Source organism: Salmo salar, chromosome ssa05 (genome assembly GCF_905237065.1).
Source record: "Salmo salar chromosome ssa05, Ssal_v3.1, whole genome shotgun sequence".
Taxonomy (NCBI): Eukaryota; Metazoa; Chordata; class Actinopteri; order Salmoniformes; family Salmonidae; genus Salmo; species Salmo salar.
Window position 1 is genome coordinate 73,378,757 of NC_059446.1, and position 16,035 is coordinate 73,394,791.

At 44.7% G+C, this 16,035-nt stretch overlaps 2 protein-coding genes across 2 annotated transcripts in view; both read right to left on the bottom strand.

Annotated features, from left to right (window-relative positions):
* Nucleotides 1-1,178: 1,178 nt before the first annotated feature.
* On the bottom strand, nucleotides 1,179-11,404 carry sal (Rhamnose-binding lectin). Its single transcript, NM_001140741.1, is given in 9 exon segments — nucleotides 1,179-1,811; nucleotides 1,913-2,020; nucleotides 2,315-2,453; nucleotides 2,903-2,947; nucleotides 3,495-3,604; nucleotides 4,157-4,292; nucleotides 4,373-4,426; nucleotides 10,588-10,623; nucleotides 11,307-11,404. Coding segments are annotated over 8 exon segments (657 nt in total). The 5' UTR covers nucleotides 11,338-11,404; the 3' UTR covers nucleotides 1,179-1,811; nucleotides 1,913-1,914.
* A 301-nt stretch (nucleotides 11,405-11,705) lies between these two features.
* The window catches only part of LOC106605777 (myocardin), a 41,187-nt gene continuing 36,857 nt past the window's right edge, over nucleotides 11,706-16,035 (bottom strand). Inside the window, exon 15 of the mRNA XM_045718794.1 lies at nucleotides 11,706-16,020. Coding sequence (XP_045574750.1) covers nucleotides 15,596-16,020 — 425 coding nt within the window. The 3' untranslated portion in view covers nucleotides 11,706-15,595. The remainder of the gene's footprint in view (nucleotides 16,021-16,035) is intronic.

Here is a 16,035-nt window from a genome sequence, read left to right on the forward strand (position 1 = left end):
TCAACTTTTGAATGGTGCTGTATATTTGAGCAACAAGGCCTGAGGTGTAGTATATGGCCAATATACCACGGCTAAGGGCTGTTCTTATGCGCGACACAACAGAGTGCCTGGACACAGCCCTTAGTCGTGGTATATTGGCCATATATCACAAACCCCCGAGGTGCCTTATTGCTATTATAAACTAGTTACCAATGTAGTTATAGCAGTAGAAAGACATGTTTTGTCATACCCATGGTATACGGTCTGATGGCTGTCAGCCAATCAGCTTTCAGGGCTTGAACCACCCAGTTTATAAGTAATTTTTGTCTACTGTAAATAAGAGCGCCCCACTGCTTTTGCAACTGTACCTTTGCCCTTGAAGTCCTGCGTCCACGTGTATGTGTGGACTACCATCTTTGGACGCCAGGTCCCGTTAAATTCTTAACAGGGGAAAGAGTTGAACATTTTCTTTCTCTTCTGTTCATGCTGCTGGGTTGGACAGTGAGGTAGTGACAGATGCTACAATAACTCAGGTCTGTGTGTACAGTGCCTTCAGAAAGCATTCATACACCTTGACTTACTCCACTTTGTGTTACAGCCTGAATTCAAAATGGATGACGAAATAAATCTGACCCATCTACACATTTAATACATTTTTTGCAAATGTATTGAAAATGAAATATAGAAATATCTCATTTAGATAAGTATTCAAACCCCTGAGTCAATACATGTTAGAATCACCTTTGTCAGTGATTACCGCTGTGAACCTTTCTGGGTCTAACAACTTTGCATACCTGGACTGTACAAAACTTGCACATTATTAAATCAATTCTTCAAGCTCTGTCAAGTTGGTTGTTGACCATTATTAGACAGCCATTTAAGTCTTGCCTTAGATTTACAAGTCGATTTAAGTCAAAACTAAGGTACTCCAGTGTATATTTGGCCTTGTGTTTTAGGTTATTGTCCTGCTGAAAGGTGAATTTGTCTCCCAGTGTCTGTTGGAAAGCAGACTAAACCAGGTTTTCCTCTAGGATTTTGCCTGTGCTTAGCTCTATTCCATTTTATTTTTATCCTATTGCCGATGACAAGCATACCCACAACATGATGCAGCCACCAGCATTGCTCGAAAATATGAAGACTGGTACTCGTGTTTGTTTGCCGCAAACATAAACCATGTAGCCAAGACCTTCAAATGTTTTAATCCTTCTTGGTGTAATATCATTTGTTTATTCAAATTAAGTATTTAGTGTGTAAGGACATGTTTCATAATATTGAACAAAAGACAGCAAGTCTTGTCTTTATGCTGCTTAGCTTAATTCAGACCAACCATCACAGTTCTTAGTTAAAATCAGACCAACCACCACCGTTCTTAGTTAAAATAAGACCAACCATCACCGTTCTTAGTTAAAATCAGACCAAGAAGAACCTCCATTCTTAGTTTCATTCAGACCAACCACCTCAGTTCAGAAAATCAACATTGTTTTGAAGAAATACTTTAGTACACAAAATGCACAAAGTATTACGTCAGTGTTATTTGAAGAATAGTTTTGTTTTGGGGTTAATGTTTTATTTACCCATGCTTCCTCCTGACCGTGCATTGCTGCAGCACAAGAGGGGCCTCATTATGTTTTTACTACACACAAATTATGCCTGACGAAATACACAATCAATGGGATTTACACATTTTGAACTTGACATGGAAATATGCAATTTACATAGATTTTACACTCAATTGAGACTTCAGAGGAGAGAAGACAGGAAAGAAAGACAAATCCACCCAATGAAGAGGAAGATATCCAAGAAGTCCCTGGTCTTTGTTCCTCAGAGATCTCCTGCAAGACAAAGATGGTCAGCCCCAGTGTTCTACTTCCCAGTCGTGTGTGTGTGTGTGTGTGTGTGTGTGTGTGTGTGTGTGTGTGTGTGTGTGTCTCACGTTTAGCCACAAGTGTAAGCCACATCCAGGTACTTGTAGGTTCCTACACAGGGATCTCCAAATAGAGAGTTGAACACCGGGACGTCACACTGGCTCTTCCCATCACAACTGTGTCAACGATAGGTACAGGTTAACACTACAGTCATGTTTCTACAGTACAGGTTAACACTACAGTCATGTTTCTACAGTACAGGTTAACACTACAGTCATGTTTCTACAGTACAGGTTAACACTACAGTCATGTTTCTACAGTACAGGTTAACACTGCAGTCATGTTTCTACAGTACAGGTTAACACTACAGTCATGTTTCTACAGTACAGGTTAACACTACAGTCATGTTTCTACAGTGCAGGTTAACACTACAGTCATGCATTTCTAATAGTACACTGCAGGTACAATACCTCTCTGCCACCTTACTGGTGGTTATGGATTGGCTGAGGCAGTTGGTGTTGGTTAGTTGGTTAGCGGGCCGATTAAAGGAACACACTAGCTGGTCACGGCGGCCATAGTTGGCACTGTGGATCTGGATCGTACCTTCATCTGAGGGAGAGGAGGATGAGGTAAGACTGGATGTCTTTGGTGTGTGCTAGTGATGGTAATATAAACCGTATATAATACTGCTTTACTATGCAGAGCCTTACCACATTCTAATAGAACATCAGAGCCTTACCACATTCTAATAGAGCACCAGAGCCTCCCCACATTCTAGTAGAGCACCAGAGCCTTACCACATTCTAATAGAACATCAGAGCCTTACCACATTCTAATAGAGCACCAGAGCCTCCCCACATTCTAGTAGAACACCAGAGCCTCCCCACATTCTAGTAGAGCACCAGAGCCTTACCACATTCTAATAGAACATCAGAGCCTTACCACATTCTAATAGAGCACCAGAGCCTCCCCACATTCTAGTAGAACACCAGAGCCTCCCCACATTCTAGTAGAGCACCAGAGCCTCACCACATTCTAGTAGAGCACCAGAGCCTCACCACATTCTAGAAGAGCAATAGAGCCTTCACACGTGATGCTGCGTGCTGCAAGGACAAACAAAAATAAATTACACACCACTGTGAAGACCCTCCCACTCTGTCTGCCGTATTTTCTCTTTGCTCTTGTTCCTTATTAGGATGCTGGTGGGCGGAGTTGGGAGGGTCGTCAGCTACATGGGAAACACCTGGGCCCGGGTGTGTCCCAGGATAAAGGCACCTCTTCCACATTGATTGGAGAGACTCTCCATGCAGACACCTTGTTGTTTTTGGTTGTTGTTTGTTTGGTGGCTTTTTGGTTGTTTGCTTTGGCACCTTTCAACACCTTGCATTATTACATTCATGAATGCCAAACACTCACTTACACTACTGATTACACACACTATGGTTCATTGTTCTTAGGTTACTTTAGTTAATAAATATATATTTTGATACTCCTTGTCTCCACGTTGTCTCCCTTTTGTTGCGAACTCTGAGCCGGTTCGTAACACCACACTGGCCACCTCTGGGCAGACATAAATAAAGACATACCTTTTCATAGCAGACATTAGCCAGGTGTAGTATTTTGTATTATTATACATAGAAACAGACTGACTTGCTAGGATACAGGTGTAGGTGGTTTCCAGGTATTTGTAGATTCCAACACAGGGGTCAGAAGTACGGAAGACTTCAGTGTTCACTTCACACACCTGTTTCCCATTGCACCTGGGGGATATCAGGAGGTAAGATGAGCTATGGCTGGGATTTAATCAAAGGCGTTGTCGACAAGCATGCAGCGCTTGACATTTAAAGCAGACATCTGCAGTGTTTACTGGGAACATCAGGACAATTGGCTTTAAAAAAGGCACATTGACGATACAACAACGCTCCTCTGACTGAATCCCAGCCTGTCTTTACCAAATAAACACTGACTGAATACCTCTGTGAGAGGACGTCCACGGTGCCTGTCTTTACCAAATAAACACTGACTGAGTACCTCTGTGAGAGAACCTCCAGGGTGCCTGTCTTTATCACATAAACGCTGACTGAGTACCTCTGTGAGAGGACGTCCACGGTGCCTGTCTTTATCACATAACACTGACTGAGTACCTCTGTGAGAGGACGTCCACAGTGCCTGTCTTTATCAAATAAACGCTGACTGAGTACCTCTATGAGAGGACCAGGGTGCCTGTCTTTATCAAATAAACACTGACTGAGTACCTCTGTGAGAGGACGTCCACAGTGCCTGTCTTTATCAAATAAACGCTGACTGAGTACCTCTGTGAGAGGACCTCCAGGGTGCCCGTCTGTGAACACTGTGTGTTGGTCAGCTGGTCAGCAGGTCGTCCTTCTCTGCAGGTGGTTCCGTCAGTCCGTCCGTACAGAGCTCTCTCAATGAAGATCACTCCAGAATCTAGCAGGGCAAGATAAACAATGTAAAGAAACAGACAGCACTATGGGGAAACCATCAGGATAGAATGTGTGTGTTCTTACCACAGTTCAGGAACAGGACGTTTTCTCCATTGTCACAGGTGACCACTCTAGTCGCTGAGGAAGAAACATAATTACCATAACGTTATAGATGTAGATGCGCACACACACACAACCACCCACACACACAACTACCCACACAACCACACAACCACCCACACACACAACCACCCACCCACACAACCACCCACACACACAAACATAGACAACCACCCACACACACAACCACCCACCCACACAACCACCCACACACACAACCACACAACCACCCACACACACAACCACCCACACACACAACCACCCACACACACAACCACCCACCCACACAACCACCCACCCACACAACCACCCACACACACAAACATAGACAACCACCCACACACACAACCACCCACACACACAACCACCCATGTACACACACAACCACACAACCACCCACACACACAACCACCCACCCACACACACAACCACCCACCCACACAACCACCCACACACACAACCACCCACACACAACCATCCACACACACAACCACCCACCCACCCACACAACCACCCACCCACACAACCACCCACCCACACAACCACCCACCCACACACACAACCACCCACACAACCACCCACACACACAAACATAGACAACAAATCAAATCAAATCAAATGTATTTTTATATAGCCCTTCGTACATCAGCTGATATCTCAAAGTGCTGTACAGAAACCCAGCCTAAAACCCCAAACAGCAAGCAAAGCATGTGAAAGAAGCACGGTGGCTAGGAAAAACTCCCTAGGAAAAACTCCCTAGAAAGGCCAAAAACCTAGGAAGAAACCTAGAGAGGAACCAGGCTATGAGGGGTGGCCAGACCTCTTCTGGCTGTGCAGGGTGGATATTATAACAGAACATGGTCAAGATGTTAAAATGTTAAAATGTTCATAAATGACCAGCATGGTCAAATAATAATCATAGTAGTTGTCGAGGGTGCAACAAGCACGTCCGGTGAACAGGTCAGGGTTCCATAGCCGCAGGCAGAACAGTTGAAACTGGAGCAGCAGCACGGCCAGGTGGACTGGGGACAGCAAGGAGTCATCATACCAGGTAGTCCTGAGGCATGGTCCTAGGGCTCAGGTCCTCCGAGAGAAAGACAGAAAGTGAGAAAGAGAGAATTAGAGAGAGCATATTTAAATTCACACAGGACACCGGATAAGACAAGAGAAATACTCCAGATGTAACAGACTGACCCTAGCCCCCCGACACATAAACTACTGCAGCATAAATACTGGAGGCTGAGACAGGAGGGATCAGAAGACACTGTGGCCCCATCCGATGATACCCCCGGACAGGGCCAAACAGGCAGGATATAACCCCACCCACTTTGCCAAAGCACAGCCCCCACACCACTAGAGGGATGTCTCCAACCACCAACTTACCGTCCTAAGACAAGGCCGAGTATAGCCCACAACGATCTCCGCCATGGCACAACCCAAGGGGGGGCGCCAACCCAGACAGGAAGACCACGTCAGTGACTCAACCCACTCAAGTGACGCACCCCTCCCATGGACGGCATGGAAGAACACCAGTAAGCCAGTGACTCAGCCCCTGTAAAAGGGTTAGAGGCAGAGAATCCCAAAGGAAAGAGGGGAACCGGCAAGGCAGAGACAGCAAGGGCGGTTCGTTGCTCCAGCCTTTCCGTTCACCTTCACACTCCTGGGCCAGACTATACTTAATCATAGGACCTACTGAAGAGATAAGTCTTCAGTAAAGACTTAAAGGTTGAGACTGAGTCTGCGTCTCTCACATTGGTAGGCAGACCATTCCATAAAAATGGAGCTCTATAGGAGAAAGCCCTACCTCCAGCCGTTTGCTTAGAAATTCTAGGGACAATTAGGAGGCCTGCGTCTTGTGACCGTAGCGTACGTGTAGATATGTACGGCAGGACCAAATCGGAAAGATAGGTAGGAGCAAGCCCATGTAATGCTTTGTAGGTTAGCAGTAAAACCTTGAAATCAGCCCTTGCCTTAACAGGAAGCCAGTGTAGGGAGGCTAGCACTGGAGTAATATGATCAAATTTTTTGGTTCTAGTCAGGATTCTAGCAGCCGTATTTAGCACTAACTGAAGTTTATTCAGTGCTTTATCCGGGTAGCCGGAAAGTAGAGCATTGCAGTAGTCCAGCCTAGAAGTAACAAAAGCATGGATTAATTTTTCTGCGTCATTTTTGGACAGAAAGTTTCTGATTTTTGCAATGTTACGTAGATGGAAAAAGCTGTCCTTGAAACAGTCTTGATATGTTCTTCAAAAGAGAGATCAGGGTCCAGAGTAACGCCGAGGTCCTTCACAGTTTTATTTGAGACGACTGTACAACCATCCAGATTAATTGTCAGATTCAACAGAAGATCTCTTTGTTTCTTGGGACCTAGAACAAGCATCTCTGTTTTGTCCGAGTTTAAAAGTAGAAAGTTTGCAGCCATCCACTTCTTTATGTCTGAAACACAGGCTTCTAGCGAGGGCAATTTTGGGGCTTCACCATGTTTCATTGAAATGTACAGCTGTGTGTCGTCCGCATAGCAGTGAAATTTAACATTATGTTTTCGAATGACATCCCCAAGAGGTGAAATATATAGTGAAAACAATAGTGGTCCTAAAACGGAACCTTGAGGAACACCGAAATTTACAATTGATTTGTCAGAGGACAAACCATTCACAGAGACAAACTGATATCTTTCCGACAGATAAGATCTAAACCAGGCCAGAACTTGTCCATGTAGACCAATTTGGGTTTCCAATCTCTCCAAAAGAATGTGGTGATCGATGGTATCAAAAGCGGCACTAAGATCTAGGAGCACGAGGACAGATGCAGAGCCTCGGTCTGACGTCATTAAAAGGTCATTTACCACCTTCACAAGTGCAGTCTCAGTGCTATGATGGGGTCTAAAACCAGACTGAAGCGTTTCGTATACATTGTTTGTCTTCAGGAAGGCAGTGAGTTGCTGTGCAACAGCTTTTTCTTAAAATTTTTGAGAGGAATGGAAGATTCGATATAGGCCGATAGTTTTTTATAATTTCTGGATCAAGATTCGGCTTTTTCAAGAGAGGCTTTATTACTGCCACTTTTAGTGAGCTTGGTACACATCCGGTGGATAGAGAGCCGTTTATTATGTTCAACATAGGAGGGCCAAGCACAGGAAGCAGCTCTTTCAGTAGTTTAGTTGGAATAGGGTCCAGTATGCAGCTTGAGGGTTTGGAGGCCATGATTATTTTCCTCATTGCGTCAAGAGATATAGTACTAAAACACTTTAGTATCTCCCTTGATCCTAGGTCCTGGCAGAGTTGTGTAGACTCAGGACAATGGAGCTTTGGAGGAATACCCAGATTTAAAGAGGAGTCTGTAATTTGCTTTCTAATGATCATGATCTTTTCCTCAAAGAAGTTCATAAATGTATTACTGCTGAAGTGAAAGCCATCCTCCATTTGCGAAGGCTGCTTTTTAGTTAGCTTTGCGACAGTATCAAAAAGACATTTCGGATTGTTCTTATTTTCCTCAATTAAGTTGGAAAAATAGGATGATCGAGCAGCAGTGAGGGCTCTTCGATACTGCACGGTACTGTCTTTCCAAGCTAGTCGGAAGACTTCCAGTTTGGTGTGGCGCCATTTCCGTTCCAATTTTCTGGAAGCTTGCTTCAGAGCTCGTGTATTTTCTGTATACCAGGGAGCTAGTTTCTTATGACAGATGTTTTTAGATTTTAGGGGTGCAACTGCATCTAGGGTATTGCGCAAGGTTAAATTGAGTTCCTCAGTTAGGTGGTTAACTGATTTTTGTCCTCTGACGTCCTTGGGTAGGCAGAGGCAGTCTGGAAGGGCATCAAGGAATCTTTGGGTTGTCTGAGAATTTATAGCACGACTTTTAATGCTCCTTGGTTAGGGTCTGAGCAGATTATTTGTTGCAATTGCAAACGTAATAAAATGGTGGTCCGATAGTCCAGGATTATGAGGAAAAACATTAAGATCCACAACATTTATTCCATGGGACAAAACTAGGTCCAGAGTATGACTGTGGCAGTGAGTAGGTCCAGAGACATGTTGGACAAAACCCACTGAGTCGATGATGGCTCCGAAAGCCTTTTGGAGTGGGTCTGTGGACTTTTCCATGTGAATGTTAAAGTCACCAAAAATTAGAATATTATCTGCTATGACTACAAGATCCGATAGGAATTCAGGGAACTCAGTGAGGAACACTGCATATGGCCCAGGAGGCCTGTAAACAGTAGCTATAAAAAGTGAGTGAGTAGGCTGCATAGATTTCATGACTAGAAGCTCAAAAGACGAAAACGTCATTGTTTTTTTTTTTGTAAATTGAAATTTGCTATCGTAAATGTTAGCAACACCTCCGCCTTTGCGGGATGCGCGGGGGATATGGTCACTAGTGTAACCAGGGGGTGAGGCCTCATTTAACACAGTAAATTCATCAGGCTTAAGCCATGTTTCAGTCAGGCCAATCACATCAAGATTATTATCAGTGATTAGTTCATTGACTATAACTGCCTTGGAAGTGAGGGATCTAACATTAAGTAACCCAATTTTGAGATGTGAGGTATCACAATCTCTTTCAATAATGGCAGGAATGGAGGAGGTCTTTATACTAGTGAGATTGCTAAGGCGAACACCGCCATTTTTAATTTTGCCCAACCTAGATCGAGGCACAGACACGGTCTCAATGGGGAAAGCTGAGCTGACTACGCTGACTGTGCTAGTGGCAGACTCCACTAAGCTGGCAGGCTGGCTAACAGCCTGCTGCCTGGCCTGCACCCTATTTCATTGTGGAGCTGGAGGAGTTAGAGCCCTGTCTATGTTCGTAGATAAGATGAGAGCACCCCTCCAGCTAGGATGGAGTCCGTCACTCCTCAACAGGCTAGGCTTGGTCCTGTTTGTGGGTGAGTCCCAGAAAGAGGGCCAATTATCTACAAATTCTATCTTTTGGGAGGGGCAGAAAACAGTTTTCAACCAGCGATTGAGTTGTGAGACTCTGCTGTAGAGCTCATCACTCCCCCTAACTGGGAGGGGGCCAGAGACAATTAATCGATGCCGACACATCTTTCTAGCTGATTTACACGCTGAAGCTATGTTGCGCATGGTGACCTCTGACTGTTTCATCCTAACATCGTTGGTGCCGACGTGGATAACAATATCTCTATACTCTCTACACTCGCCAGTTTTAGCTTTAGCCAGCACCGTCTTTAGATTAGCCTTAACGTCGGTAGCCCTGCCCCCTGGTAAACAGTGTATGATCGCTGGATGATTAGTTTTAAGTCTAATACTGCGGGTAATGGAGTCGCCAATGACTAGGGTTTTCAATTTGTCAGAGCTAATGGTGGGAGCCGTCGGCGTCTCAGACCCCACAACGGGAGGAGTAGAGACCAGAGAAGTCCCGGCCTCCGACTCCGACTCGCTTAATGGGGAGAACCGGTTGAAAGTTTCTGTCGGCTGAATAAGCGACACCGGTTGAGCATTCCTACAGCGTTTCCCTCCAGAAGCCATGAGAAAGTTGTCCGGCTGCGGGGACCGTGCGAGGGGGTTTATACTAACGTTACTATCTGTACTTACTGGTGGCACAGACGCTGTTTCATCCTTTCCTACACTGAAATTACCCTTGCCTAACGATCGCGTCTGAAGCTGGGCTTGCAGCACAGCTATCCTTGCCGTAAGGCGATCGTTCTCCTGTATATTATAAGTACAACGACTGCAATTAGAAGGCATCATGTTAATGTTACTTAGCTTCAGCTGTTTGAAGTCCTGACGAACCATGTCCAGATAAAACCTCCGGGGTGAAAAAGTTGAATGAAAAAAGTTGAGTGAGGGAAAAAGTAAAAATATGAATGAAAAAAGTTGAGTGAGGGAAAAAGTAAAAATATACGGTAATGAAAAAGTAAAAAAACGTCAGGTAGCAAAGTAAGATCGGCAACAAAACGCACAGCAGCGTAAACAAGTCTGCAAGTTGTGACCGGAAACAGGAAACCGGAAACAACAACCCCCACACACAACCACCCACACACACAACCACCCACACACACAAACACACACAACCACCCACACACACAACCACCCACACACACAAACACACACAACCACCCACACACACAACCACCCACACACACAAACATAGACAACCACCCACACACACAACCACCCACCCACACACACAAACATATACAACCACCCACACCCACGTACCTGCAGCTGGTAGTGTACAGCAAACTGCAGCCAGCACTGAAACACATCACACAGCTAGTTCAGATTTTCTAACCTTGGTCAGTCTCTTCGTAATTCTTTACAGGAGAAGAGTAGTGTACATTATATACAGTAAGTATATACATACTGTACAGCATATAGTATGGTACAGAGTATAGACAGACATGGTACATCCCCTAGTCCTCAGATAGGGCTACCTAGACCCCCCTTTTATGCTGCTACTACTCTCTGTTCATTATCTATGCATAGTCACTTTAACTCAACCTACATGTACATATTACCTCAATTACCTCGACTAACCGGTGCCCCCGCACATTGACTCTGTACTGGTACCCCCTGTAAATAGCCTCGCTTGTTATTTTACTGCTGCTGTTTAATTATTTGTTACTTTTATTTTCTATTTTCTATTTTTTACTTAACACTTATTCTTAAAACTTCTTAAAGCATTGTTGGTTAAGGGCTTGTAATTAAGCATTTCATTGTAAGGTCTACACCTGTTGTATTTGGCGCATGTGACAAATAAAATGTGATTTGATTTGATACAGGACGCTGTATACTAGACCTGTGCCATACTGTTTATATTGGACTTCAATTACTTTCAATACAAACTGATACATTTAGAAACTTCTGGAAAATACTGGACTGTATATTTTAAACTCTGTCAAATACATATTTTGTTACAAGTCAGTCAGTATACTCACAGGTGAACACAGCCGGTCTTACAAGGAGCATGATGCTGGGTACAGGTGTGGTAGTAGCTGGTTCAGTTGTAGTAGTAACAGGTAGGATGTTACAGATGGTCACCTGGACAAATGCACTTGATATTTATGTGGTATTTTTACTTCCTTAAGAAACCCCCTCATTACCTTATTTAACTAACCTTTATTGATACTGGTCAAGAACATATCCTTGTTGGCAAAGCATCAACCAGGAACACAAACTTCTTCAGCAGATTAGCAGTCATCTTGTCAACACTGAACAAACATGTCACAACAGCTCAAACCACAAGTGTTTGATGATGTGTCGTCCGGCCGTGGGAAGATGTTTTGGGTTAAGTGATGCTGTCGTAATAAAGGCAAACACACGACAACGAGACAGTGGATGGGAAATCTATTAAGACTTTTAATTTCTTAATGTTTTTTTACAATACAATTTCAACACGCATTGATAACATTTTGCCTGAATAAGTTACATAATAAATAAATCAAATGAAATACTGATTGTATTTTTACCATTGGGTCAACCCGACACTTTCTGGTTACAGTACTAGAATGAGATGAAGAAAGATTAGACAGTGATGTTATCAATCTGAAGATTATCCAGGAAGTATATCGGCGGTGGAAGCCAAGTTGAACTCCCAATGGATGGAGCTGACCGAAACAATGGCAACAGTTGGCTCCGATACTTTCTGATCTCGATTATGACAACATCTCAGTCTAATCCCTCTTTGTCTCATTCAGGCTACAGAAAGCCTAAAGGGGGAAAGAAATACCTTCACAACACAGACAGACAGACAGACAGACAGACAGACAGACAGACAGACAGACAGACAGACAGACAGACAGACAGACAGACAGACAGACAGACAGACAGACAGACAGACAGACAGACAGACAGACAGACAGACAGACAGACAGACAGACAGACAGACAGACAGACAGACAGACAGACAGACGGAAGGATCAGGCATTTGCAGCATAGCTTCACCTAGTCTCCTGTTGCTTTCCCTGGAATAACCTAGCATAGACAGTTCTCCCCACCAACCTCTCCACTGACTCTGAAAGTGATACACTCCTAACATAAGTCAGGTGATATCAGCACAGATTTAGGGGAAGAGACTGGTTCAGATGAAAACCAGCATACACAGTGGTTGTCCAGGACCAGACAGAGTACAGTAGGCCTAAAGCATCACCATCCACAAGAGGTAGCATGTTACTCTCCCGCGTTTCTCTCTCTCGTCATCCTAAGTGCAGCAGACAGAGAACGTCTTTGACCACAGTGATTATCACGGTCGTCAGTCTGTCCCATTGTCACCATTCAACATGGTTTTCTACAGTTCTACGATGAAAGCTGCTCGTGAAATGCTTCAACATGAAAGCTTGGCAGATGATTGGTAACTCTGCTTAGAAGCACCTGCTGCTAATCTGTTGTTACCTACAAATGCTGTTTTGAATTCAAATACATTTGTACCTACACACTGAAGAAAGGCTGTGAAGCTGAAACATCTATGTATGCTATCCCTGATGCAGTGAAAACCGTAAAATGAACTAAGCAACATCTTTTTGAGTGAGGACCCATTACACCAATTTGTTTAGAGTAACGACAAGACAGAGATATGGGGGCCTGGTATTTCCCAATTGCTGTGCCCTTCACATACACCATATTGCACTTAGCGCAGTGGTTATTATTCAGAGACTGGGTGGGGAACATCAGAGCCATATGGATATAAATAAATATGTCTCTGGGGAACATTAGTAAGATCACAGTTTGTTGTTCACACAATGGTCTTTAAGAAGGGTGTCGAGTCAGCTAGGAGGTTAGGAAAGCACACTATGTGTTGTATTCTCCCAATGAACATAACACCGGCCTGGTCCAAAAACAACCCCTAGCCCCTACACCCCTTTGGTTTCCTAATCTACATGAACCAGATAGGCAGAAGAAATATGGCAGAAGTTCCCCTAAGCCTATTGGAAGACTAGGTGGAGCCGTTGCCATACTGCTAACAGAGGCTGTGGGTTGATATCAGACCAGGCCATGATCAGTGCTCGCATACTTCACTAATTGACAGGCCATACAACTAATCGGAATCACAACAGCTGAATTAAGTCTGTCATGACCTTAGAACCATTGGATCTGGTAGAACATCATGTGGAATAGAGAATAATATCTGCTCTGTAAATACTGAACGTTCTGACCCTGAGAAAAAGCCCTTGGACTGCCTTGTCAATCACTGATAGCACGGAAACACAGACAACTTCATCATGATCCATGTTAGGGAGAAGTACAGTATTCACCTCCTCAGCTCTTTACTGATGGGACACCCCTGGTGGTCATTTAAAATGAATATGGCCAATCCCATACGAACCCCTAGCCTCTAGCCCCTCGTACCAGGGCACAACTTCTTGTAGGCTGGATAGCTGTGAGTGATATGGGGAAAGTTCCACATAGCCTATCGGGGGAATGGTGGAGCTATATCTATCCAGTTCTATCCTCCTCAAGTGCCTAGGGGGTAGGGGCTAGGGGTCCATTTGGAACTGGCCAAGAGAGAGATTGTGGTCTCAGGGAACACCTGTGTCACTTCCTGCAATCAGAACAGCCTCTCTTTGGGACAGATTTATTTCCAAATTCTACCTGTTTTTACAGTATGGGATAAAGCACCGAAAAAAATCTAAGCTATAATCATGAAATTGTTTCATGAAATGAATTGACATTGTTATCCTGCGCATAACCTTTATTTGACCTTTTTATCTCCATAACAACAGGTGTAAACAGTGTCTGTGTCCCTTACAGTGTGTAGAGCACCAAGCTGTTTCCTCCAAACACTGTGGGAGGTCCTCATAAACCAGTGACCACATGTTCTCATACACTGATGAGAACATACACTCTGGTAATATGGTCGTGTAGCAGGCGCTGAAGCCTCTCAGAGTGATTGCTATTTATCTCTTGGCTTAATAGGATGTTTACCAGTTTTTTTCTCTTAGAGAAAAAAAGACAAGCAATGAATTGAACATGGTTCATTAGGTTTTAGTGACCCCCTCACAGTGTTATATATTGCAGCAACAGACTAGTGTTGAGACCACAATTAAAATAGGCACAAAATGTGGAAGCAGTCTCTATTCTCTCTCTCTATCTTTCTCTCCCTCTCTCTCTCTCTCTCTCTCTCTCTCTCTCTCTCTCTCTCTCTCTCTCTCTCTCTCACACAGATCAACCGTACAAAATCAATACTCAGAGACATTCCACACTTAGTCTACACAAACAAGGAGCTACAAGTATAGTTGCAACAATTCAGATAAATATACAATGAGGGTGTGTGTGTGTGTGTGTGTGTGTGTGTGTGTGTGTGTGTGTGTGTGTGTGTGTGTGTGTGTGTGTGTATTAACACACACACACACACACCGACACAAACAGAAGCAGCCAGGCGTGCACAAACACACACACACACACACATACACACAGAGACACACATACACTTCCCTGTAAGGGTTGTGTGGTGTCTGCCAGCTCTCTCTCTCCACATGCCGACTGTGTGTCTGGCACTAGAGGAAAGGTCTGGAGACATGGACAAGCTGTGTTCCCTGTCTGTCTGCCCAGTCGGGCTTTAATGGCCTTTATGAATGACTAGGACTCAGTGACTGTGGCTGGGGGAACAGTAGGGGCCCTGTTCAACTGGGTTTCTTTGCTTCCCACTGTAAACAATGTGTTGGATTGTGTGTGACTCCAAATATGCATTGTTCATTTGTTGTATTTGAAAAACATTTATTTAACAGGACCTAAGGTTTGTGTGTGTGTGTGTGTGTGTGTGTGTGTGTGTGTGTGTGTGTGTGTGTGTGTGTGTGTGTGTGTGTGTGTGTGTGTGTGTGTGTGTGTGTGTGTGTGTGTGTGTGTGTGTGTGTGTGTGTGTGTGTGTGTATGTGTGTGTGTGATTCCCTCTGCCAGTTATTGTTCCACCAATGCAAAGCAGTCTTTTTCATCTCTTCCAATGCAGTAGCATCTGTCTCTCGACATTGCGTGGGGTACAGACCTGCAGTCACCTCTCTCAAACAGACTACTCACTCACAAAGTGGACAGAGGGGATGGATGGATAGACAGATGGATTGATGGATGGATGGACATTCACAAAGCTGTTCCCATTGTTTGGGAGGTGTATGTTGAAGTCCGACTAACACACACACACACACACACACACACACACACACACACACACACACACACACACACACACACACACACATACAAACAAACACACAGACACTCAGTCCACCTAAGACCTTCACCACTGCTCCACCATGAGATCCAACGCTCGGTTGACGTTCAGATCCGAATTGAGGCCAAAGTCGGTCTCAACGAATGGGGCAGATGGAGGACTGAGAGGGCGGAGTCCAGAGGCTAGCGACTCCAACCAATCAGCAGGGTCAAAGGTTGCCTGAGCCCGCCTCTTCCGTGAGGTCACAGTGGGAGGCAGGGGAGAAGTACAGATGGAGGGAGGGAGAGGGGGTGGGGCGGCTTGGCGGGGAACCATCGTCAAAGGCGACGGCGGGTGCTCCAGTAGGAGGGAGGAGCAGAGAGGAGAGGACAGGAAGTTGTCATCCTTTGAATGACAACGGAACGGCTGGGATTGGTCTGTTTGGGGAGGAGGGGAGGGGCCAGGGAGGATAGTGACAGGGGATTGGAGGCCTGAGACAGAGGAGTGGGAGTCTAGAAGAGAAGGGG